The 26,007-nt window shown below is 43.7% G+C and overlaps 1 protein-coding gene across 1 annotated transcript in view; it reads left to right on the forward strand.

Moving 5' to 3' along the window:
• The first annotated feature begins 197 nt into the window (after positions 1–197).
• Positions 198–26,007, forward strand: part of FOXO1 (forkhead box O1) — a 119,094-nt gene continuing 93,284 nt past the window's right edge. The window contains exon 1 of the mRNA XM_069640729.1: positions 198–1,197. Coding sequence (XP_069496830.1) covers positions 661–1,197 — 537 coding nt within the window. The 5' untranslated portion in view covers positions 198–660. The remainder of the gene's footprint in view (positions 1,198–26,007) is intronic.

Here is a 26,007-nt window from a genome sequence, read left to right on the forward strand (position 1 = left end):
CCACCCCTCCTCTGCGAGTACCTCAGATTGTAAACACTGCTCCCTGGTCTCCTCCACGCCGCCACTCTTACGTTTCTCGGAATCAAAACAGTGCGCGCATCAATCAGAGCGCAGGGGGCGGCGCAGACCTCGTGCATCACTAGGAAAACACGACGCTGAAGCGCGAGGGGGCTGTCACTTGCCCTTCGGCACACACAAACTAAGGCAACCGTTACTCCCCAGACGCCAAGCCACATTGGCCAAGCCAAGGCAAGAGGCGGGTCCGAGCGGAGGGAGGTGATGGACTGGGGGCGTGGCCAATGCAGGCCGCGCCCCCCAGTTCCATCGCAGTGACAGCGCGGATTCCTGCTGGTCTGAAGTTCAGTCTGGGCACCGGTTGCTGCATTCAACAGGCGCTCGCTACAGAGAGCGGCGCGTGGGCCGGTGACGTCGCGGAGACAGAGTGCGTGTGTGCCGCCGGGGCGAGGAAAGCGGCCCGCCGGGAGAGTAGCTCCTCCGCGGCAAGGAGCGTGGACTCAACAGGCGCTGACAGGGGGGACTCACGGACTCTGGAGCTTGACGTTCGCTCTGAAGCGGCCGCAGAGGCTAACTGTTGTCCACGCAGGGGGCGTGAAGTGACCAGTGTAAGTTGTGGGCAGCCACAGCTCTCGCGCGCCCGCCATGGCCGAGGCCCCGCAGGCTGTGGACATTGACCCGGACTTCGCGCCGCTGTCGCGGCCGCGCTCTTGCACCTGGCCGTTACCGCGGCCAGAGCTGAGTGCCGCCGAGCCGCCCCCTGGTTCGTGCGCAGGCTCCCCGTTGGGGGCCCAGGGCGCCCCGCCGCCTCCCCCGGCCACGGAGGGCTACGAGGGCTCCCCAGGAGACTTCAGCCGCGACTTCCTTGCCAACCTCAGCCTACTGGAGGAGAGCGAAGCGTCGGGCGGTTGCTGCGGGGCTTGCGGTGGATTTCCGTGCCCGGAGCAGGGCTGCTCACCGGCTCCGCACCCCGTACCGCCTCCGCAGCAGGTGCCGCCCCGCAAGAGTAGCTCCGCCCGCCGCAACGCCTGGGGCAACTTGTCCTATGCCGACCTCATCACCAAGGCCATCGAGAGCTCAAGCGAGAAGAGGCTCACCTTATCCCAGATCTACGACTGGATGGTGAAGAGTGTGCCCTACTTCAAGGACAAAGGCGACAGCAACAGTTCCGCCGGCTGGAAGGTAAGGCGGTGACCACGGGCTGCACAGGGTCCCTCACCAGCAGTGCAGGGGGGCAGGTGAACATCCGCACAGAGAGGCGGGAGGCGGCTACGGGGGGAGGGGCTGATCCAACAGGCCCACTGGTGACTTTTGACACAGGTCCACTGGTGAGTTGTGACACAGGTCCACTGATTTTTGACCTAGTACAGTGGTATTATTTGGGGGCTGATTGACCAACAGCACGGTTGCACTACTTGGATGGGAACAACTACAGGGGGGTGGAGGGGTGCTGGGGGCGGGGGGGGGGTCAGAGTTTAAGACGTCCGTGAAGTGTAATGATCAGCGGCAGATGCGCACCATGGGGTTTGTGCGATCAAGGGCACGGGCAGTGGTTAACACCGAGGCAGTGGCCCACTACAGAGTAAAACTGGGGAGTGACATGGCTTCATATGGAAATATACTACTGCATTTTAACACCACATGATAAGGCAATCACCAGCACCTTTTGGACACGGTATTATAATCTCCCAAAATAGACAGCAACACGACTGTACAGGTTGTTGTATTCTGTTTGAAATGGGCCGTAGTGATTATTTCTTTATTTTGAGATACCTCGTATTTCCGACGATGAATAGGTGGCGGGGGAGCAGGGGTTTATGTGGCAGGAGAAGCACAGAAGGTCATATGCCGTGCAGTGTATGTCCAGTTCTGAGTGATGGACCGGACAGACCAACAATCTCGTATACCCCGGGCTTGGTGCTGGTTAACGCATTTTTTACCAGTATCCACTTAATGTATATGGTGTTAGGAACATACACGTGTCCGCTTGTCTGCAGTGGGCATGGAACGCGCGTGTTTTCTCATCTCCTAGCACCTTCTTCCTATGTATCATCGACTTCCCCGTGTGTAGTAAAACGGGCATAAACAATAGCTAGCTTTATGTGTATTTTATGTTTGGTGTGAGCAGCTGGCGCTCTGGTGAGCCAACACGTGATTTGTTTCAGCTTGTGTTGTAAACACACGTGTTTTTATTATTTATTTTAAGAACACCGTCAAGTAGACAAGCCCGCCCCTGTAGGAATGATGCTAAGAGACATCACATACTGGGGAATCACTCGCACGGAACAGGGTCAGGAAGAGCTGCATCTGCTTTCTGTCCAGGGCAAGTCCCGAGTTACTCCATACTTTTAAGATGGGCATAGAACCATATGGGCATCCTAAGCTTGTTATTTTTATCCCCTCACTAAACTCTCTCAAGTAGCCCAGGAAGTATGAATGTGCCCTTCGTGTTTTGGAGTACTTGCAGTTGCATGCATTCTTGCTCATGAATACAACTGCGAGAATGTCTTGTTCGCGGACGCGAGCTAGTTTGCCAGTGGGCGCTCAGATGCTCCTCGGGGCAGGCTGCCTGGGCGTTCGCGGACGCTGCTGCGGTGATTTGCCCCCACTCCCCAGCCGAGCTTGGCTTTGGCTGGTCACTGCCCCTGCTTTGCAAGTGTGGGGTTCTTTCTGCTTTGCAGAAGTGGGTGGTGAACACGGAACACGCAGTTGTTCTGGTTTGCATATCACTTTTTAATTAATTTGACGAGCCCACCAGTCGCTTGGAAGGTGCGCTGCACTAGCACAATCTGAAATTGCTAAAATGATATTTCAGGTGTTCGACGTTTTTGAGCGGTGTCGTTATCACTCGACCACAGAAAATGCGCCAACTGATAAGATCTGCCACAACTTGCATGTACGCATGTTTCTCATTTCACACGTTGACTATTCGCAACAGGACCGATAATGAGGATTGATATCTTCCGGACGCATAGTTTGATGTCCCAGTCAGCGAAACAATTTCAGAATTCTTTCTATTAGCAGCTCTTCAGAGGAACGTCACAGGAACAACTTCACTAGGTCCTATATGCATTTAAACATATTTGATAGTTTATTACGCAGCTAACAGCTCAATAGGCTATGCTTCCTTGAACTCATTATCGCTCGCTCGTGTACTTGTGGACCGGGGCGCTATCATTAAAACCATATGCACTTTCATCCCTGATGGTTTTAAAAGCATGATATGATGCCCTGTAGCCTATTACACAGATCTACAATGTACATGACGGTTTCCTGTTAGCTGGTTATCTCTGTGGGTACATGTTATGTTAATAATCTTTTATACTGTGCTACTCACCACCCTAGTATGCAGGGTGCTGTGGGGTGGGTGTATTCTTCCCCAGCCAGGGCCAACTAGCCTGCTCTGTGTAGGGAAGGAATAATGCGTGCATAACATGATAACACGGCCATATTCCAGTTTCTGGTGCTCGGAAAGTGCTACTGGAATTAGTCATTTTAAGTGTGCAGACTTGATTACCAGGTAACGTTTGTGTCAACGTTTTGTGTTTTCCAACACATAGGGCATCTCAATAGTATATCTTTTTAAATGTTTGTATACTTAATAGAATACATCATTAACAGGGGTCGAAATTGCTGGGCGCTGTTTGCTTCCTGCTTTTAGCCCTGGAGCTCTTGGTTAACTTGACACCACTCACTATCAAGAGATACTTTTGGTTCCCGAGGCCAGCTAGTGCCATACCAATCTGGTAGTCACTTTGTGTACCCAGGAAGCGTATTGGACACATTTAGAAGAAATGTAGAGCATAATGGATCTTATATAAGGGACAAAAAGTTAGTGTGCATGTCATGTGGAAGTTCAACTTGTGGCACTCTGTGCTACCTCCTGGCTCACCTGAGTTGACTCCTACCTGATGGGTCATGCCTGATCGCAAGGAGCCATGGAATCTTAATTTCAATCCATGTCACAATTTTACGTTTTTGTGATTTACAATCGTATATCTAGCATCAGTGAGTATCGCCCATCTTTTATTATATTTTTTTTGCTTTTTTTGAGTGTGTAGATGGAGTTTTCACTATCTGCACATATCATTCGTTTTTTGGGTGTTTGGTCACATTTTTTTTTAATAACGAGCCTTCTTATCCTTTATGTGTACTTTAATTTCCTAGACTAGAACCACATACTTCCCTGCATCGTCTCTTTTTTTATTTTTTATTTTTTTAATCGGTTCATTTAAAATTAACAATAATAAAGTTTGTGGTGGGATTCCAATGATTCCAAAGCTCATTCCGATGGGTAAATCCGAGAATAATAATTATGGTACCAGACAACGGTGTGTTCAGGACATATGCAGGGTTCAAAATAGCTGGGCATTATTTAGCTCCTTGTTATGGCATAATAGAGCCTGGTTGACATTAACAGCTACCAAGAAATACCTTTTGACTCCCTTGGTCATCTGGTAACATGCACACGTATATGACGTGACCTCTGTCTGGGAATGTGCATAATGAAACACTGGAACACAGGCAGAAGTCATTAATAAGATGAGCCATATGCCACCAACAAAGTTATGTTTTGCATCTCGTGTGGATGTTTGCCAGCTCCTCGTTCCACAGAAGTAGCTCCGGCTCACTCTTTGATGTACAGGAGCTGCTTTTTGCTCCTGCGTATCAAATCCTTTTTCGATCCCTGTATGTTAAAAACCTTTCATAAAATACTCTACAACAGGAGACTGTTTAACGTGCGATATGGTAAAGATGTATTGACTACTATGCATGCATATTTGTATGTTATCTTTTCGAGGTCTGACTTTGTAAACACGTTATAGCAAACCCTCACATTCGTAAGCTACCTTAAGAACTGTGACTAGCATTTCTATGTTAAGCCAAACAGATGTTTACTATATTTTTTACCCTAATTTTAAAAAAAGATGTTGAGGATTTTTCCACGAGGGATTATGATCGTTTTGAAGAAGGGTATTTTTCTAGAAACAAATAAATAGGCTTATATTCTTACAAAGTGTTTGGCTCGCTGCCCGAGATCTTTCTTACTTAAGAAGTGGATGCACCACAGCTACATTCACTTACAAACCAAGCTACCTTGTATGTTAAGTAGCTGATTTTTGACAATAGGAGCCTAACTCAAATATTGCAGTGCTATGTGTCTAGTCTCTGCTGTTGGGATCTAATTTTAGCCGGATAACCTTTTTGTTCTAGTAGGAGTGAGAACAATTCTGGAGACACTGGTGATGTTAACTTTGTCTAACTCCACAGATATAACGTGGAAATATTAGAAATTGTATCTCCCAACCCAACGTTTGTAACTGTTTTGGTTACAAACTTTAAGAGCCATACGTGTTAAGCCAAACCATGCTAACTGTCCTCTTTTCAGCATCTCGTGTTATTAATGCAGACTAGCATGGGCATCCTTTCTTGTCTACCAGTACAGAACATATGGTTCATGGTATTCCTACGTTTTTCAGGTGTTGATTTTTGAATGAAATCCATGAACGCTTACTTTTGTTAATCTGGTAAGAGTTGTCTACCTTTAGTGACTCTGCAAAATAAGAAGCAGCGTGTTGTTGCTATTCCTTGTCAAATTTTACAATCATGGACCAGCATAGGGAACAACGTACATTTAAACTGGATGCTGTCCAAATACAAATGACCAGTTTTTAGACCTTCTGTGAGTACTTGCTAGCATCCAGAGAGAGTGATTTTTGTATACTTTGTTTTTGTGCAAAGATCTGTATGCCTCACATTGTATAATGTATGCAGTCTGTCACTGTCTGATTTTTGACAACTTGTTTGCTGTGACCTTTTTTACTTACTGACGTGTTTTCCTTTTTGGATTTATAAGTACAGTCAACAGCTTTACCTGGGCACCCACTACAAATTGCTTGCACTTGGCATAATCATGACAGCAGTGTTGCAGGACTTCCTGCCTATGCAGTATGGCCAATTTTCCACGAGGCCTGTGATTACTTGTCTTAAACCCATGCAATATGCGTTCAAATGGCATGAATTGGTGTAAACAAGTCCCCTTCCCAGAAAGGGGGCACATATTTGGTAAAGGGATAGTGACTGTTGGCTAATGTAGAACATTTCCTAGACCCAAGCTGACCAGCAGCTTGTGCATGCAGTCAGTTGTGTTAGGACTACAAGTAGAAGGTGGCAGATATTTTCTGGGCATACATGTGTATGTACCTGTGATCAAGTCGGGTAGCGTGCAGAAACGGACTCTGCAGCAATCGAATAGTCAAGTAGAAACAAAATGAATGAAAAATGGAAGTGGCATGTATTTATTCAATTCCATACCTCCTCCAGTAGAGATTGCAGTGAAGATCAAAATGGCAATATCACAGCAGAGCAAATGATAAACTGGCTAGGCATCACCCTCAATTAGAAAATAAAATGCCAATAAATAGGCAACCCAACATTGCAAAAATAATACACAATCACCATGGCACTAAGCACACCAGCAGTTGAAAAGGAGAAACACTTGAAAGGGCAGACCTTGAGGGACAGTTGCTAAACTGCAGTAAATGGATTGCATTCCTAGCAGACTGGTTGGTATTTGAACTTTGATATCAGTGGAAAGTAAGACATGCTCTTACATTGTCTGGAGTGGAGGTGAAGTCAGTGCAAGTCCCTTCTCTATTTATGGTAGCGCAGTTAAGCATCCTCAGTACTGACTTTGAAGGTGCATGCGGACATTGCACTCTTGCCAGCATACAGAAAATTGCACAATCGAGTTGACAAGGGGTGAAGTCAGGTTAATTATCAAGTAAATGGCATATTTCTTTTGAAACTCTCACCGAAATGGCAGATGCAGGGCAAATAACAATCCATGCTACATTGGGGACAATCCAATCCAGGACAATAAGTCATCTGTTTTATAAGGAAGTTTACTTTAAACTTCAGTTACACATAATGCGTTACTGATGATACAATCATGTAACTAAGAGAGCATATATTGTATTTGAGCCATGAGACGGAGCCTTCCCAACTTGAGCGCAGCACGCAGACTTGCACTGAACAATGTCAAGGTCTGCAGTCGCTGACATGCAAATGGGAGTAGATTAACCTCTAGCAAACTTTCCTTTGATATCAGGGGTACACATTTCAATTTGCAAACTATAATCTTGTCATACATATACACTCGCCCCCTCAGTTCACTGTAGGTGCACATCACACCATTTCTTACTCGCCAGGAGTCTGTTCACTTGGCACAAAATAAACTTAGTAATAACAGCAAGTATTGCAATAGATTTAATAGCATGCTTCATTGTGATCTATTGTGCAGAATTTTGTGGGAGAGGGATAATATTTTTAACAGATGTCCCTCTATTATTCTGCTCATATGCTTTGTCTTGCAGGCTGAAGCCTCAGCGGTCCTTCTGCACCAAGTTTTTCAGATTGTTTTCCACTTCCATACCCCTTGGGCAGGCATGCCATCAGGAATTGATACATTAATTTGTTCAAGCAGTGGGCGGGCCAAAGTAAAGCCAGTTTGCACCTGTCTGCGCAGACTCCATGCTGACCACTCCAACCAACCCTTAATTGGTAAAACATACACGAATTTGCATCTGATTATTGCGTGACTAATGACGTGAGATCCAAATTAAAGAAGTTACTTTATATCATCCGCCAATTTTTAAAGCAGTTTGCCTTAACAGTTGCGTGCATTAAAAATAGATGGCACTAAGCAACATTTCTATCCTACAGATAACTTAAGTATGCTATTTAAAGGTTACACCAGTGGTAACATTTTGCCCACATTTAGACCATTTAATTAAAGATGCAGATCTCGATCTTGTTTTTCGACTGAGACAAGGACCTCGGAAACCAATGTTTCAGCAGTTCTAGATTTAGCACCTGAATTTTACATGTTGACAGTCACTCCCAGGCTCTGGGGTGTAGCAATCGCCTACAAACAATCTTTGCAGGTTACAAAACTCCCTTACATCTACAGAAACACTTCTGATCAAACATGCATGCAAATAGCATTGGTAGAAGATGTTGACTTTTTTAGGCAGGCAGTCAATATCTAAGCAACTATGTAGCCCAATTAGTGGAAGGGGCTGCTGAATATGGGAAAATCCATGACTATTTTAGGAGACATACATTTCTGGTGCGAGGATTCACCTGGATGCTTCCTGTCCTTCCTCTGGACGCTTTCGCGACCGCTGTGACTCTGTCACTCGCTATTCACCCCTCTGGCCCGACTCACTCTGCAGGGCACACTCTGGATGTTCTGATCTCTTCAGACCTTCCCCTTTCTAACCCTCTCAACACTCCTCTCTCTTGGAGTGATCACTTTCTCCTTTCCTCCCAGCTCACCCTCTCTACCCCTCAGGCCAAGCCAACTCCAGCAATGCCACTCACCTTCTCAGTTATCTGACCCATGAAGCATGTCAGTTGAGGCTTTCGCCGCCACTTTCTGGCCCCCTTTGACTGACTCATACCCTGACACGGCCCTTTCCATGCTTGACTCTGCTATATCCGATACTCTCGATGTTCTTGCCCCTGTCATAAGGATATTCTTGAAGCCCAAAGCCAAGTGCAACTCCCGGTACGACTAAGATCTCGTCACCCTCAAACACAAGTGCAGGGTGGCTGAGAGGAAATGGCGTGCTTTTGGTACATCCTCTGACAAACTGGTCTGGCACCTGCTCCTAAGGCAATACCGGCTCTCTGTCCGCACCAAGAAGAGAGCTCGCGTCCAAGCCCGCGTCTCTGCGGCATCTAACAACTCGGCCGAACTCCTGAAAATCTGAAAGGAACTGGCCAATCCTACTGCAGTTTCTACCTCCCCTGTTCCCTCCCTGACCCTCTGCACGGCTCTGGCTTCTCATTTCATCTCCAAAACTCAGGACATCCTGTCCTCTCTCTCTTCCTCTCCTCCTCCTCCCTCTACTCCCTGCTCCTTCTCTGCCTTTCCCCTGTTCTCTCCAAACAAAGTCACTAGACAAGTCTGATCTATGAAAGTCTCATCAAAACAGGTTCATCCCTGTTCTCCAAAACCATCAAGGACCACATTGCTTCCCTGCTCCTGCTCTGGCCGACTTCTGCAACCACTCCTTTGCCACTGGAGTCTTCCCATCCCCCATGAAGCACTCACGTGTGCACCCTCTTCTTAAGAAACCCTCTTCCAACCCTACCTGCCCTTCTAACTGTCGCCCAATCTCCATCACTCCTTTCCTGGGCAAACTCCTTGAAAAGCTGGCCATCTCCCAGCTTAATCTACACACTGAATCTGTTGTTGCCTTCATGACCATCAGTCTGGCTTTAGAGCTGCCAGAAGCACGGAAACTGCTCTCATGAACATCCGTGAAGACTTGCTCTCCAACCTCGATTCCAACACCCCCTGTGTCCTCATCTTACTTGATCTCTCCTCTGCCACAGTCAACCATGCCATCCTGCTCAACCTCCATGATAACCTGGGTATCACTGGTCAGGCGCTGGCGTGACAGACTTCTTTCCTCTCCGATCGACCCTCCCAGGTCCAACTTGGGTCCTTCCCCTCCTCCTATCTCTATCTCTACCTGTGGGGTTCCCCAGGGGTCTAACCTCTCCCCCTGGCTGTTCAACCAATAACTGGCACTTCTTGCCCACCGCATTGCCACTTTCTGCCCCAATTTTCAGTGCTATGCGGATGACTCGGCTCATTTTCAGGCTACCTCCAGCCACCTCTTCTCCTTCTCTCATCTCTGACTGTCTGTCTGCTATCCAGGAGTGGTGTGCCGCCAATGATCTCTGCCTTAATGCCACTAAGACTGAGATTCTCCTCATGGGGACACCCGCTCCCTCCTTTCCTGTCACTCTCTGGCCGGCCTCTCGTGGCCATCTTCCTGCTCCCACCTGCAAGGGTAAAAACCTTGGGTCATCTTCGACTCCACACTCTCCTTCTCTCCTCACATCACTGATGTTTCTAAGAAGTCACACTATCAGCTGCACCTCCCCAGAGCTATTCTTCCTTTCCTCTCCTTCCTCCAGAAGCTCACTGTCTCCAGAGCTCTTGTTCTCTCTAGGCTGGACTATTGCAACAGCCTCTTTCTAAATCTGCCTGCTTCTACTTTCCGTCCTCTGCAACTCACCCAGAACAGGATTGCGAGACTTGTCCTTGGCCTCAAGTACAGGGATCACATTTCTCCAGGACTGAAATCTCTGCACTGGCTCCCAGTGGCTGCGAGGATGAAGTAAAAAATCCTCTGCATTGTCCCCAAGGCCTTCTGGGGCCTCAATACCTTCAACTCTCTCTTCCTAAATATCTTCCTTCCCGAGCTCTTCGCTCATCTGCCTCCAATTCCCTCAGGGTCAGTCGCTTCTCCAAGCAACGAGTTGGCCTCCCTGCCTCCCAGAAACTTGAGGAGGACCTTCTCTGGTTTCCAAAGCACCTCAAAACCTTCCTCTTTGCTTCTGCTTTCTCTCCTCCTCTCCCCTGCTGAACTGCAACTGCACTGGTTACCTCGCCACCCTCTGATCTCGGGCCCAGGACCCCTCCCCCGACAGTTGCACACTTATACTGCCTCCCTGGCAACCCCTGTACTTCGCAACTGTTTTCTGCATCACTACAGTCCCCTACCAGCACTTGACACCTGATGTCTGGACTTACCCTTGCACTTGGCTCCAGCTGGCCGTACTTTTACTTAGTGTTTATTTATTCTATTTATCGCAGGTACTTCACTGTCCCCACCCCATTACACCTGCACTTTTCCCTCCCCCTTCACTTGCATGATCTGAATGACACTTGGCCTAGTAGGATGGTTGTCTCAGTCTTCCTCAGGTCCCCCTCCCATGCCGCGGCGCGCCTTGAAACACTTGTTTATAGGCACGTTCTAAATGCCATATCATATCATTAGTGTTGGGGTATTTGAAAAAGGTGATGTAGAGTTCCATATACTCAAACGCACTGTCCCCAATACATTTTATCATCATAACATAATTCTAATAATCATTACATTATACACTAGTGATCTTGGTCAAAATTACTTTGCCTCACAAAGCAATCTAATTTGAATACATATAACTAACTCTAGGCACTCGCAATAATTTAATTTGCCCATTAATCTACCATATTAATTTTTAAAATGGGTACACTGGGGCTCGTGGACTGGTCAGCAGCATTAGACCCAGCCGACCACCACATCCTCACAGAACTTCTAGAATCTATGGGCATACAGGGAATGGCCATTGACTGGATTAACTCACCTTGGTCCAATCCAACAAAGTAAAATTAGCTCTGTTTGCATTATTATCCAAGCAATTAATGTGAGGAGTGTCAGTGCTTCACATCTGTAATCTTTATATCTGCCCTCGGAAAGACTAAGTAATAATATATGAATGGATAGACAGAAACTGTTTAGAGATAATTCCCAGTAAGATGGTGGTGCTGGCCATCATGCTCTGGGCGTTTGCCCCAAACCCTCACCTTCAGTTAGACTTGGGCATTATGATGGATCTGCATATCTCATTGGATTATCAATGAAACATGTTGGTAAAGTCCTTTTTTCATCCATGAAGGCTCAGAGAAGTCTTTTGTGTAATGGCGGTCAATGCTTTGGTGTCCTTCAGACTTAATTTCGGTATTATCTACATGTGTGTACCAGAAAGAATCGATTGGCTGTTAACAAATGTAGAATGCCACATCGCAAATTTTGGTAGGTCCCAAAATACGCACATCTTTCTCCTGATATTTCATCATTACGTTGATTGCCAGTGAAAGAGAGGGTAGTCTTCAAAGCAAGGTGAAGGTGAGAGAGGTATTTGAAACACTGTTTGTATTGGCGCTGGATTCGTGAGGAGTTCACTCAAGTCTTGTCAACGTCAGTAAATGATAGGTCATTTGGCTTTCCTCATTTGAATACTCACCACGCGTGCCTGGTTGACCACTGGCAACTTCTTGCCGATTAAATCAAGACTACATGCACAATCCTGTGTCACGACCGCTCATTTACTGAGGTCGACAGACCTGAGTGAACCCCTGACTAATCCAGCGCCAATACAAACTGGGTTTCAAATCCCTCTCTCACCTCCACACACAGGATCCTGTGAGCTTGTCCCGCTGAAACCCTGTCTATGGCAGCAGGAGGAACACATGGTTTTTGGAACTAGATCAGTGCAGGGATCCGCCTTTCCTATAAGCTCGCACTAACCAATTATTCAAAGCAATGTGCCTGATGTATCTAACAAGAAACTACCATTTGAACACATCACTTGATATGCTTTATGATGAGAAGAATGTTACGATGAGAACATTTGCTTATTTACTGTCTCAAAATCAGGGAGACCAAAGTGGGTGGTAGGTAGATCATTCGTATTACTGTCGTTCCAGAAGGAATTGGAGGCATTGTATTTTAGCGGAAAGCCAAAAAACGGCACAGTCCCTGCTTACCTTCCATATCCACTATGTTATCTCGATGATGCCAAATTGCCTTCAAGCAAACACTAACTACTGCGTCATAAAACCACACATACAAAAAAAGTTAGACATTTTTAGCAATACACACTGGAAGCAGTTGAACCCAGGAAAGCACTCCAGTAGGAATAGTTCACAGAAAATCATATAGGTTGCAATGGAAGAACATTAAAATCTGTAACCAAAGGTGAACTGACCTCACAATGCTCACAATAAAAATGTTACCATGTCTTTTGCAATGCAGGGCAGACATGAGTCAAGCGTACCTGACCATTTGATGGTATTGGCAGAAAAGGCGTACCTGTAGGGTTATGACCCCAGGTTATGAGCCTAGAGCTCCACAAAGGAAGGTGGGAGTATGCAGACCCTTCTACTGTGGCAGGTCAGCGTGTCCCTCCTTGTTCGCTTCCAGCCGAAGAGGGCTCAGAAAGGCCTGTGACTTACTTTGTATATTATTTTTTCAAATGCGCCTTCCATGGTGTCAATTAGGTATCGAATGCAGAGTGTCAAGTCTTGGTTACGTGGTGTATATTTCATGAATTCACTCACATGTTTTCTAAATGAAATACCTGTAATCTAGTTGTTTAAAGACTATGCATAACAAAATGAATGCGCTAATGTTTTATTTATTTTAATTTATCGATACATGAAAAAAATATTAATTTATACATTTGAAAAATCTATTCAAAATGATATTTGATTAAACATCAACAATAAAAAGACTTGAAGACAAATGAATATTGAATTAAAATTATGCAGGGATATTTGATTAGCGATATTGTACTAATATGTTTGTCACCAGAGATTATTTGTACCCAAGACATAAAATGGGGAACACTACAGAAGTTTTGTTTACTGCTGAAGTAAGACATTAGAGTCGGGCTTGCAAAATCTTTAAAATTCCACTAGACCTGCATGTCGAGTAATTAATTTACCTACTCGACCGCAGAAAAATGCACTCATCCCATGGCAATGGATGACAACCCGTTTAAACGCCCTTTCTGTAAAATGGTGCATGTCACCACAAACCCACTTTGTCACACTGCTGGCACCCAGAGGCCAGCCATGCACATTTGACATTTATGGCAAACAAAGTAAATGTTAAATAAAAGTTTTAGAGATCCCCCCCCCCCTGCAAATGGTACTCCCCCTTCATAAAATCTACTAGACTTTGTGAGTGGCTGAAAGAACTTTGCAAGCCCTGGATGTGTGTGTCTGTAAAATGTTAAAGGTTAGCCGCCTTAATGGACGCAAATAAATACATATGATTAAAAAAAAAAGCTCTGAAAACAGTTGGGCCAGTTTTCTCCCACAGGTGCTAATATATAATGCAATCATATTCATAGAGCAAAGTGGTAGTGCAGCTGGTGGAACTATTGATCACTTCTTTGTGTTAAAATTTAGTTACGTTTGTATATTCATTATGTAACGGGAAAGAAAGTAAGACGAAGCGGAGTGGATGGTGTAGCAGGCAGAGAGCTGGGCTAACTAGGTGCAATATTGTAGTTTGCGGCCACCTCACTTCCTGGATAGCTGGTATAAAGCAACAGGTTTAATGTCGAGTATGTGATTAGCTGATGGGTTGAGCATCAGTTTCACAGATGTATGCAACCGGCAAGTTACAGAACTAGGATTTCCATCAAAAGAATTTGGTCATATGCATTTTCAAATGTGTTCACTCTTCATCTTCCCCAACAAAGTGAAATATAATTGACATTGAAATTTAGGTACACAAACCTAAACGTTTCAGTAAAACATGGAGACAATGCAGTGTTTCACAGTGGCAAAACTGTAATTCTGCATTATGTAACAACTTCAAGTTTTAGGAATGAAATTGTGTGACTGGCTTAAAAAAAAAAAAAAGTTGACATATACCCGTCTTTGCCAGACATGATATAACTTAATAAAAAGTATCCTTCCGATTACTTCTGGATTGCAATTATTTGAAAAAGAAAATACGTGTTTGCCTTGCACTCCCACACAGTTGAGGATTTCTATTGCACTCTCTTCATTGGCCCCTTTGAACTTGTAGCAAACAGAGAAACGAGAGTGGAGAGAGCCCTGAAGGCAAGATCGGAATGTAGGGTGAGCTGTGCAACTTAAATAGCTAACTTTGTTAAGCAAGTGCCAATATAATTAGCAAATCTACAGAATTACATAGCAAATTGCTTTGCGACACTCCTTAGTTTATGCCTTAAACTTAAGTATGACTCCTGCAGAGATTCCAAAGTAGATAGACACTAGACTGCCAAAAGTGGGAGACAAGGATGGCATGTTACAAAATTACATTTTGACAAGTTGTAGTGCCTTTTTGGTATGATGTGCAGCCAACAAATGTATATGATGGGACTGACTGGTACATATTCTATTTCCTAAGCAAGTTTATGGATGACACTATCTGTCGATTCATGACCCTCCCATTGATCAATTTTCTGAAGCATTTTGATTTTGTCTTTCCATTTTATCATTTTGTGAAAAGAAGAGAGAACAACTTTCAGAAATTCGCTATATGTTTCATAACGGATAGTGCCAGTGAAGGAGAGGTTCCCACAATTCAGAAACTGTCTTTTATGTCTCCCCTTTTTGTTCTAAACAAACAAGAAAGGGGGCACCCGTCCTTATTTAAAGCTGTGGTGTATGGGGTCATTGAGAGCAACATCAGGAAAAGGAACCAAACTGCACATTTACAAAGGTTTTTTAGAATCCAATCATGTGCAAAAAGTTCATTTGTTTCAAAATCTCTTTTATAACACAAATTCTTGGAAACACACTTTTGATTCACTAATGCAGAACCTAATAACTTAAACCACCAAGTAAGGAAAGTGTATTAGACCCGTTAGACCCGTTCATATATATATAGCACCCTGTGTGCATCTACCACCAAAAAACACAGGAACATCAGAAGATAATACGTTTAATAACATTTAAAAAAGGCCAACAAGCTGGACAAGACCAGAATGGGCAACACAAGCTCCAGTGAGTGGCCCAGAGCTTTCTATTACATTAAACGTGCATCTGGCATTGCTATTGTCTGCCCAAACATTCGGAGGGAATTTGTGTTGGAGGCAAACCTGGCGTTTAGAGCCAATTTAGGCGGTATCAACTATTCATTTAGAGCTCAGCCTTCCCTAGGGCAAAGTGATGTAGCAGTCTGTTGGTGTTATACCATGGGCGGGTCTATAAAGCAGAGGCATTCATAAAACTCCTTACCTAATGTTTTAGTTATGCATGAAATTTTAATAATTTGAGGAAACACTAAAAAAGCACCTGGCTGACCAGAAGGTACTTCCTGGAGTTCATTGTAAAAGGGTCACAACAATAAACTAGCTTCTCATAAGTCATAGACCACTTCTATGGGACCCCAAATATGACTCCTTAAAGGGTAATGCATGTAAATGCCCTTATGTGTGAGGGGCGCTAGACGGGGCGAAAACAAAAATGATTTTTGTACTGACTATTGAGGCATGAATGCAAAGAGAAAATGCACTCAAATTGGGACTATGCGAGCATCAATTCAGCTTACCGTGAGGCATATAAATGTCCTTAACCTGAATAGCATCTACTCCCAAAGTGAATGGGACACTGCAAACAGAGAAGGATGTGACAATATGTTAAAGCGGAGAGCAGGACCTGCTCGTGAGCTAGACATGAAGGGATCGAAACGAGCATGGTGATATTCGTCAAAGCTTCTGTCGCCAGCGTTGTCTAGCTCTTCTGATACGTTTTGTCACTTTGGGGAAGTACATAGCCATTTTGAATGAGTTGCAAGAATTGGGGATAAAGACTAAAACGTTAGCGAGTTTAGTCTTAACTAGCGTGAACGCAACACCATTGTAAGAGTAGTGCGACCCGTGGACCGCCTCTGACTTTTCTGATGTGTTTTGCCACATCGCTGCAGTATGCAGCTATTTAAAAATAGTTGCGAGAATGGGAAATAGACTCAAATGTACACTGTGACGAATCTAGACTATTCATCCCATCTCCCCTGGCTAGGATGGTAAGCCCACTAAGCAAGAACCTCCCTGCAGGGCTGGGAAAGTGGGACCTCACTGGGAGGTACTCCTCCCTAGAGGACATGGACTCCCATTCCTAAAAGGAACTCCCTATCAAGAATACATTGTCTGCATGTATGGGAATGAAAAGGACTGATGTTACTTCTGTTTTGGATTCAAATAGCAGTGACATTACTTCAATTTCTTTGGCTTCAGGTAATGCTGGATTCCCCCTGAAATCAACAGTCAAAGAGGAGCGACAAACCCCTTTCATTTATGGCAACAAATGTAAAAAGAGCGGTACCTTGAATGGATGAGAAAGATTCCCACGCAAGGGCGAGCCTGACTTGAAGATGTACTGGAGGGGTTGGAGCCACGCTAGACAGCAGAACCAGCAGTAGCGTGGAGAGTGAGCTGATCTCAAATGAGACGCCGGAAGGCTGGTGCCCCGAGAGGCAATTAAGCCAGAGCTCAGAACGAGATGGGTACAGTAGAACAGTCTTATATGATAGCGCAACAATATTGGAGCTGTTGTGGGCATGGAGTGGAGAGATCAGACCACCGACTTCCGCATGATGCGACGACGGCTGAGCCAGGCAGAAAAATGGAAGCAAATGCTCCCTTAACACCGGGGAGAGGGACGAGCTGCTGTATTGGAGAATCCAAGAGGGTTACGAGACCAGGAAAAGCCGAATGCTGAACACTGGCAGACACCCAACCGAGAACCTCTGTTGAATTAAACTTTTCAGATGGATTGAGGGCCTTGGGGAGCTCTAGAGAACTAAATGCCCTTGATATACGAGGCTAGGGAAGCCAAAAGGGTTACAGAAGCCAGAGAAACTCGAACGCTGGACACGGGCAGGTGTCTAATCAAGTGCCTGCTGAATTAAGCCCATCAAAAGGAAAGAGGGCTTCGGGAGCCCTAGAAATACAAACACTAGGGGAAAAGACTGGGACCAGAGAGACCCTGGAGGGTTTCATTACCCAAACCCAAAACAAGAACACTCTTAAATACCAGGTTAAAAGTGATGGAATTGCACTAAAACAATCCTTCTTCCCTTTTAAAGAATGGAAAGTATTGAATGTGTGTGAAGAAAAACCAGCAAAGAGGCCGGAGAACTGTGTTGTGTAAAGTTTACGAACTTTGACCATTTGAAAAACTCTTTGGGAGGAAGCCCAAGTAGTGCAGCCAAGCAAAGCCCGAGTGGAGAAGCTATTGCTCTTGTCTGTTAAGGTCTTTTTCTAAGTGTTGGGGCCAGAAGGCAAGTAGGCTTTGGACTGAGGACTATCATTTTTGGGACATTTGACAATCAACCGTAGTTTAGTTGGTTAGGTAGGGAATTACCCTGATAGCAAATGGGGTTAGATGGGTGTTTTCCTTATTATATGAATAAACTATCTTTGAACGCACCAAGTCCTAGTCGGACTCCCTTCTGTTTCACCACAACAAATATATATTGTTCATTTGGGTAAACGTAAAGCCATTTTGGAAGTATTAACACTTATGAAACACTGGCAACAACATTACACAAAAGAGGCGTGCCATCTTCGACATTGACGTTAATAATGTGCCAAGAGTACAAATTGCATGTCAAATCAAGACGACGGGTTATATGTACATTGTAATCATCACATTGTATGAACTAAGTAGGTCAGACCATTTGAAACGTTGTAAAAAAGTTATACAAATCTGGTTTAACCCCATCAATCACTGTCCACAGAACATCACTTTCCGTGTGCTGATACTCTAGGGAATGCTTCACCACTATAGCCTGGATATAACCAGACCGAATTTTTGAGTGATGTTCAGTGATGCGTGACACTGCTCTAGTTGTCATGCCTATATAGACTTTATTACAGGGGTAGTGAATAGCGGAAATCACATTTTTAGAATTGCGGTTGTAAAATCGTTGATTCCTCCACCAAAATGCATTTTGCACAAAGATATTGGTTTTGGTGGTGTATAAACATGCCGCACAGTCACCACAGGGGACATTTCCAGTAACTGACTCCTTTTGTAAGATTCCAGCCGCCAGGAATGGTGTTCACTCTTGAAATTTGTAGTGTATCAACCTGGCTCGAATGTTATACCCACGTTTAAGGGCAAATAAATGAGGCTTCTTCAGCTCACAGGTTAATTGAACTAGATGCCAATGTTTTTTTCACTAGCTTTTTTATCTTATCAGTGTAAGGTGAAAAAGTAGCCACACACAATATGGTGTTATCAAATGTAGTCTTGTTTTGCATTGCAAGTAGGTCTACAGTACCATGCTCGTTTGGCGGATCGTATCAGTAAATTATATATATAACCACTAGTTTGTAGTTTTGGCAATGAGCGTATTGGCATGAATGGTATAGTTCCTCTTATGTGCATTTCCTCCTGATCCTTAAAAATGGACTGTATGGGAGGTTCTTCGTGCTTCGGGATGCTGACTTGAAAATAACGTATGGAATTTAATTTGAGTGTACATTTATATTGTGACCAAAAGTAAAGAAATCTCTACATAAAGCTATTTCCAAAAGTTGAAATATATATGTGGCTGGAACTATATGTGGATGATGTCTTTCATCCAGTTTTCTAAGCATTACATCAAGGGCTTCACGCTGAGGTATATTGGTGTAAAGTGCTGTGACATCACAAGTAACTTAAATACTGTAATTGTGATTGTACGCAAGACCTTCGAGTTGCTTAATTCTATCTGCAGTGTCCCTGAGATATGTGCGCGTAGACAGCTAGAGGTTGGAGAAACGAGTTGATGTACTGACCGATGGGTTCTAAGATCGGGCCACTTGATGACGCATCGTGCTTCCCAGGGAAATATTGCCATCTTTCTGTATTTTTGGTAGTGCATAAAACAATGGATTGTGAGTGTCTAGGTGGCAGAAACATGGCCTCCCATTGGCCAAGGAAACCAGACTCTGTGGCTTCAGTGCATAATGATTAACTTAGTCATGAGCTCTTTAGTTGGATCCCTCGTTATTCTATTGTAGTGAATAGAATTGTGCATTAGATCTTCAACCATGGTAACATATTGGGTAGTTTACATAACTACAATCCCTCCCCCTTTTTCCACTGGTTTGATGGTAATGGGATCCAAATTGTGAAGAGAAAAAAGAGATAGTCTTTCATCCATAGTTATGTTAAATGTGTCTGCTGAGGAGTAGCAAAGACTTTAGGTAAGCCGTGCAGAATTTGGCTTTCAAATACATATTTTGGGCCATGTCCCCATCATTTGGTATATGACAGCTCGTTATATTCTTCATGCCTAAAATAAGCCCTGTCTTACTAAATGGAAACATTTCCTCAGTTCTATCTCTGTTTTATATATACCAATGGAACAAAATTGAGACCTTTTTAGAAAGGACATTAATCTGTGCTTCAGACAAAATATAGGAGGAGAGATTAATATAGGGATTTCTACCTCTAATCTGCTCTGTTGCGTGTGGAACATCTCCTCTGTCACTTGGTTCGGATAGTGCTGTGTGGCAACCCTGTGGTTGACCTCTTATTACGAAAACGTGATTATCTAGTTGTGGTGGGGCAGTAACTTCCAACTAAGAATTTCAATAAAAGTATTCACTGTGGAGGTAATGCTTTATTTGGAATTCTTTTTTCTTTATACACATGACATTTTTTTTCCTGAATTTCTTTATATTGTCTTTGAAGGCAAACAAATATCTTAATTTATTTTGAAATAGTTTACTTGCTTCACTATCTTTTGATGCCTTTCAGTGTTGATACGTAGTCTTTTTAATTTGAATTACTGTTACTGCATCTGCATCAGGACCAGGTTGTGTCTCCCAAGTGTGATCTGGGGGTGATTCAGTGTAGAACCAAGGAACCAGGTCACATATGTCAGGAAAGACCTAGGTTTGAGGTAAGGAAGTGGGTGGGGGCAAGTCTGGGATTTTTGGTTACCCTAGCCACGTCTGTTAGGTGCGGAACAATGCTGACGGTGGAACTTGCAGGTGCCTGTGCAATGAGGGAGCATCACGTTGAGAGCCCTGCCCACAGTGACGTGTGGAGGACTGAGATATAAGTCATAGTGCACATTTGTGAGCAGTTAGGTGGGATTGAGAGGAGTAAGGCCTTTCATCAGCTGACCTGTGACTACAACCTGGTGGCATTGCTTGTCGTCTATTCACACTTTGATCCATGAAAAGACAGAGAGGCTGCCATTTAGAGACTGATGACCCTCGCACAGTATGGAATATATTTCCATTATTTTGACAAATAATGTACCATATACCTTTTATAATGCATTAATAGGCTCACATAGATGGCTAAAATGCTCGATATTGGAATAATACTTCCATCGTGTGCTCAACAAATTGAACTATGTGGATGCTAATTGTATTAGATACCAAGGTTTCCTGAAACCCTGCCTGGTATTGCTTCCACACACCAAGGCACTCCTTCTATTGGAAGGTTCTAGCATCATGGTACACTCATGATATGCAATCTTGTGTCCATTTATGCTCCTCACTTATATCTGATAGTGTAAATGTGGGCCTAGGTAGACCACACACTAAACTCAGCTGCTGGAACTTTATGCCGGAGTACTCCACACCATTCCAGCCCAACCTGTCATTCATTGCTATAATTTTGAGAGGTTCTTGGCCCATGTGCCGTTTTTTGACCAGGTACTTCCTTTTAGCAACACGTATTGTAGTTAAATGTCTCTGGTACAACCATAATGTTGGTGTGCTTGCGCCACATGCACAATATTTCTATCGTATCACAATCACCGACAATTGCACAAACTTTGTCATGAAGTTTGAATACATATGAATTCTGCATAAAAGCGTACATCCATGCACTTGAGTACCGGGGCTGAAGCTCTTGGGGAGATATGTGGGGTTGAAGGTACTGTCGAAATGCAATGAATGTGGAAGAAGTAAGAGGTAGCACACAGGATTTGATCAATTGGAAGCCGTAATCCAATGGGAAGCCATGTAGCTTCCTCCTCTTGGTGGCTGGTTAATTATCAAAGCTATGCTGTTGCTGTTCCTAAAAGGTCAACCTGTCTACTGTCAAACCAACTCGCCTTCATGGAGGATTGAGTCTTGCACTCGCTTTCTAATTTGAGCACCAATTTGGTGCTTTTAATTTATTTGATAGATTCGTGACCCTGCGACTACGTCCAACTTGGACATCAAGTGCAACATTACCTTGGATGCAGCATGAAGCAAACCCTGAAGAATGAAGACCCAAAAGGGTATCCAGTAGAAAAGTAGGACTACGGCAACAATGAACAGAAAAACAAAGGATCACACGTTATTTACCTACAATATTTGGATGTTTGGAGCATGGGTTTAATGATTATCAACCCTGTCCCAAATTTCATAATATATTGTATACATTCAGTTACTTGTCCTTCTGAAGTCACTGTAAACCATTTCCATCTTAAAATGGATATCTGCCTTTTCTTCTTCAAACTTCTACACTCCTGATCCAATGTGGCAGCTAAGTGAGGTTCTGATTCTAATATGATCACTGCATTAGTGTCTGTTTTCGTGCCTGACTGAAAAAGGACTACCTGCATGTACAATGATTTTTGACATGGGTTGCAACAATGCTATGTCATATAACAATGTTGCACCATTCAACCTGGCTACATTATGCATGACGCTTCATGAAACATTAAGAGAAAGGAAACCAGCATTGGCACTTCCAACAGTTAAGGCTTTTGTGCAGGCATGGGGAAAGGCATTTGTCAGACAGTGCTGTAGCGGTATTAACTGGCCAGTGATGGTAGCAGGTGCAAAATGGTGCGAGTACCTGGGTATCTAATCGCTGTGCCTGACAAATGCCTAATACTTTTACATGTGCCAAACGGTTTGCTTTGCCAATGCTTGTGTTTTACAGGACTTCAGTTAAGGTCACACATAGTGCTTATGAATCGAGTGGCTGAACGTAGACCTGGGAAAGGCATTATTATTGCACCAGTAGCTTGTTTAGAGCTCCAATTAAGTAATTAATTCTCAGACGATTGCTTTGAGAAAACACTGGCAGGCACTTGCAGTGCAAAATTTGATTGAACTCGCTTTAATAAAGCCTTACAAAGAGTTCCCTTGAGGAGGTGTTTTGGTGGGGTGGGCAGGGGCAGGAACAGGGGGCGGGAATGGCCATCGGCATTAGCATAGCCATGGGCAGTCAGTCAATGGGTCGGTAAGGAACCAAACACCTACAGACGTTGTGTCCCTCCTTATATGACGTTTCTCCCCAGCTGCAATAGTTTGGGCGTATAGGTGGCATAGTAGTCCAAACTATAAAGTACATTTTTGCGACACCCTTCTTTTCTTTCACTTGGACTTTGTTCACTGTAATAGCGAGAATTATAACCCCACTGCTGCTAAATCTAATGAGATGTGTGTTTATTTCCGAGTGTTAAAATGCCCCCATTCCAGAGGGCGTGTTCAAAGTAAAATCCATAATCTAAGAGCATCTTTACAAGGGAAAGAGGAAACAGAAAAATTCGCTCGTATGACTAAGGGGGCATGAAGAATGCCTGCATCGTAAAGCAGGCTGTGCAACGTTCCAAATCTTGAAGCAGCGATTGGGTGTGCGATTTCTTTTCTCCTCCACCTTCATCTAGTAACCCTGACACAGTGGAGAAAATCCTCTTCGATAACTTTGTTGTTTTCGCCTTTTGCATTCCACACAGGATTGCAGATGGAATTGGCCCTAGCTTCTTGAATGTTTTATAGCCAAAATAGCCTGCTTATTATTCACACTGAAAAACAACCAAGATCCAGTGTAGATTGCGCTATAAGGAGGTAAAAATCTCGAAAGGTGACAGGTTGCATTGCTCGAGCTGTAATTTGTGTGAAAAACATAGCTTTGCATGAAGTGCATTTCTTTCAAATAGGCAACAGCACGGATCATTGATTTGAAGTCTATAGACTACGTGAACATCCGACTGTTCTGAGATTAACAAATTACCCATCTTAAACCACTTCAGGCACTTGTGTACATGTTAGAGCTGCTGTCAAACATAATGCGGAGGTTCTTAATTTGGAGGTTTTGTTACTTATCTAAACAAACTGCTGAGGTGGCAAGAATGAATTTGAGTTTGTTTTTACAGGTCCAGGCATAAAGTAACCTTTACACTTGACTTTGTCAGTATGTATAAAACAAAGAACACATTTCCTCATATTGAAGTCTGATGGTACAGAAATAATTCCATGTGTTCTCTTAGAAACATTGATTATGAGATGTGTCGACAAGGGCAGCAGTATCCTGTTGTCTTGAAGTATGGACACGGTTAAACATTGTTTTGTGTTAACTACATTTTCAAAGAGAATAGATTTGAATTGTGCTAATAAAGATTGCAAAAGTCTAGTCTTATTTGACTAAATCAATGTGAAATCGTTTTATTTCGAAGCGAATATTCTCCGCTGGTGGCTTCTTGGTGAAGATGTTTTTTGATCGCAAAGGACAAGAAAGCTGGCTATCACGCCTGAAAGAGTTGAGTTTTTTGGTGCTTGTGAAACAGCAGGTGATTTTCTATAAACCAGCGAGGAAGTTAATTCCAAAGGGCTGGAACAATATGCGAAATAGCCTGGTCTTCTATTCTACCTTTACTAACTTTTGGTTGTAATCAATCCATCAGCGATGAATCACAGATTTCTAGTTGGATAGTATTTAGAAAATCTGAGCGAGTGTTTACACCAATCTCGTTGTATGCACAATACTATGCAGATAGCCAGATAGCCTGGCAATGGATGCCTTTCGTGTTTGGTAACCATTGCAGCGCTTTTAGAGTGTTTGAATTATGCTCTTGTCTAGGGCGCAGGCAGCATTTTGTAGCCTCTGTAGATCTTATTTGGGGGCTTGATTGTACGCTCGTAAACACCATTGACACATCCCAAATGTAGCTGCACCAGAGTTGGGATGGGTTGAATCTACTCATTTGGGCGAGGTAAGAAACTTTTCAAACGCAAAAACGCTACCTGAGGGGTACAAATTTCAAGTTGGAAGCTACTAGCTAACCAGTCACTCGCCATCTCAATTCTAAACATACACACATCGCGCCATTTCTTACTCGCCAAGAGTGAATTATGACTAGCCAATGGCTAATGGAGAATTCAAATATTGAGCCATGCCTGACACTGACTTTATGTAACCTGAGGAACCAGAGATTAATTTTGCAAGGCTCTCCTGGGTCATGAGCAACTGACTTTATAATAGTTCCAAGAGGGTCCCCCCTTAAGCTCCATGAGACGTGGCACCAAGCCCGGAAATGAACACATTCTGGAAGTGCATTCTCCTTCACTTGGATCACATTTCACGCTACTTGTGTAATTTCGTTGTTGCGCTCATTGATTCTACTTTGCACACTGCAAGTAATAAGTGCAGCAAAGCCATAATGTTGTTGCTGCAAAGCAGGCAAAATCAGCAACAACGTTGTAACATTGAAGGAACTTTCTTTATTATTGATGCACACCTGCTCAATGCTCCCCATTTCTCTGCCTCAATTGTTTCTATCTGAACCAATAAAGATTTTCCATAATAACTTACTACAAATTCTTGATTCTATTAAAGACACAGAGGCGAGCATTATGCTTCTCTTTCTTCTAATTAATTATATAAGAAAGCTCAGCAGCAAGGTATTTTTGCACTTACATCTAACAAAACTCATGTTGAAAGTGCATTAAACAAATACATAACCAAAAAACATTAATGTACATATATGGTTCATAACATTCACAGTACAAGGGGGAAAAAAACTTCAAATCCAATGATGCTCAGAAGGTCATCAGTGTCCAATGTCACATGATACTGCTCCTCCAATACGTGTATAGGTGTTCACATAAACAGTCCTGAACAAGAAACAACTTCCTCTTTCGAGGCTGCAAACTTGCTTACTTTGATGATAAACTTTAAAGCACGCTCAACCAGATAAGGATCCGTTAATGCGTAAGTCAGGTGGACTTGTCTGTAGAAGCTGTCAAGAAAAAATTTAAAATATGTTAGCTTTTGCGTATCACAACCCTAGTTCCCTTGCAGGGGTGGGAGAGAAAAGCATCTTATTATTGTTACACAAGGTCAAACTGACAGTTTGTAAGAATACTAGCATCACTTTAAAGTTATACACAACATGCTTTTCTTCGAAGGGTGGGATAATGCTCGCCTCCGTGTCTTTAATAGAATCAAGAATAGTAAGTTATTAGGAAAAATCTTTATTCTATGTCAAGACCGGAGGCTCACATTATGCTTTTTCAAAGCTTACTTACCACTATGGAAGCAGTCTGCTCTACTGGTTTCAAGTAGAATTCTTTAAATATTGATTCGCCTGCCCAATCAGCCATTCTCATGATGTCCTCGAGACGGACGTCAACTTGAAAGGCTTTTGAAGCCATGGCTCCTCTGACTGAATGGGCTCCGAACTGGAGTCTATCTATCCCCGCTTGGGCTAGCGTCCAATGCACCCAGCGAGCCAATGTAGGGGCCAAAACCGCTTTATGAGGCTTGCGAATAGCTATGAGGAGTTGCCCGTTTGGAGAGAGTCTAAGCGGAGCTGTTACCTCCTCATAAGCTTTTAAACACTGAACCACGCAAAGCTTGGGCTGTTCCCT

Source organism: Ambystoma mexicanum, chromosome 7q, assembly GCF_040938575.1.
Source record: "Ambystoma mexicanum isolate Mex_15411 chromosome 7q, UKY_AmexF1_1, whole genome shotgun sequence".
Classification (NCBI taxonomy): domain Eukaryota; kingdom Metazoa; phylum Chordata; class Amphibia; order Caudata; family Ambystomatidae; genus Ambystoma; species Ambystoma mexicanum.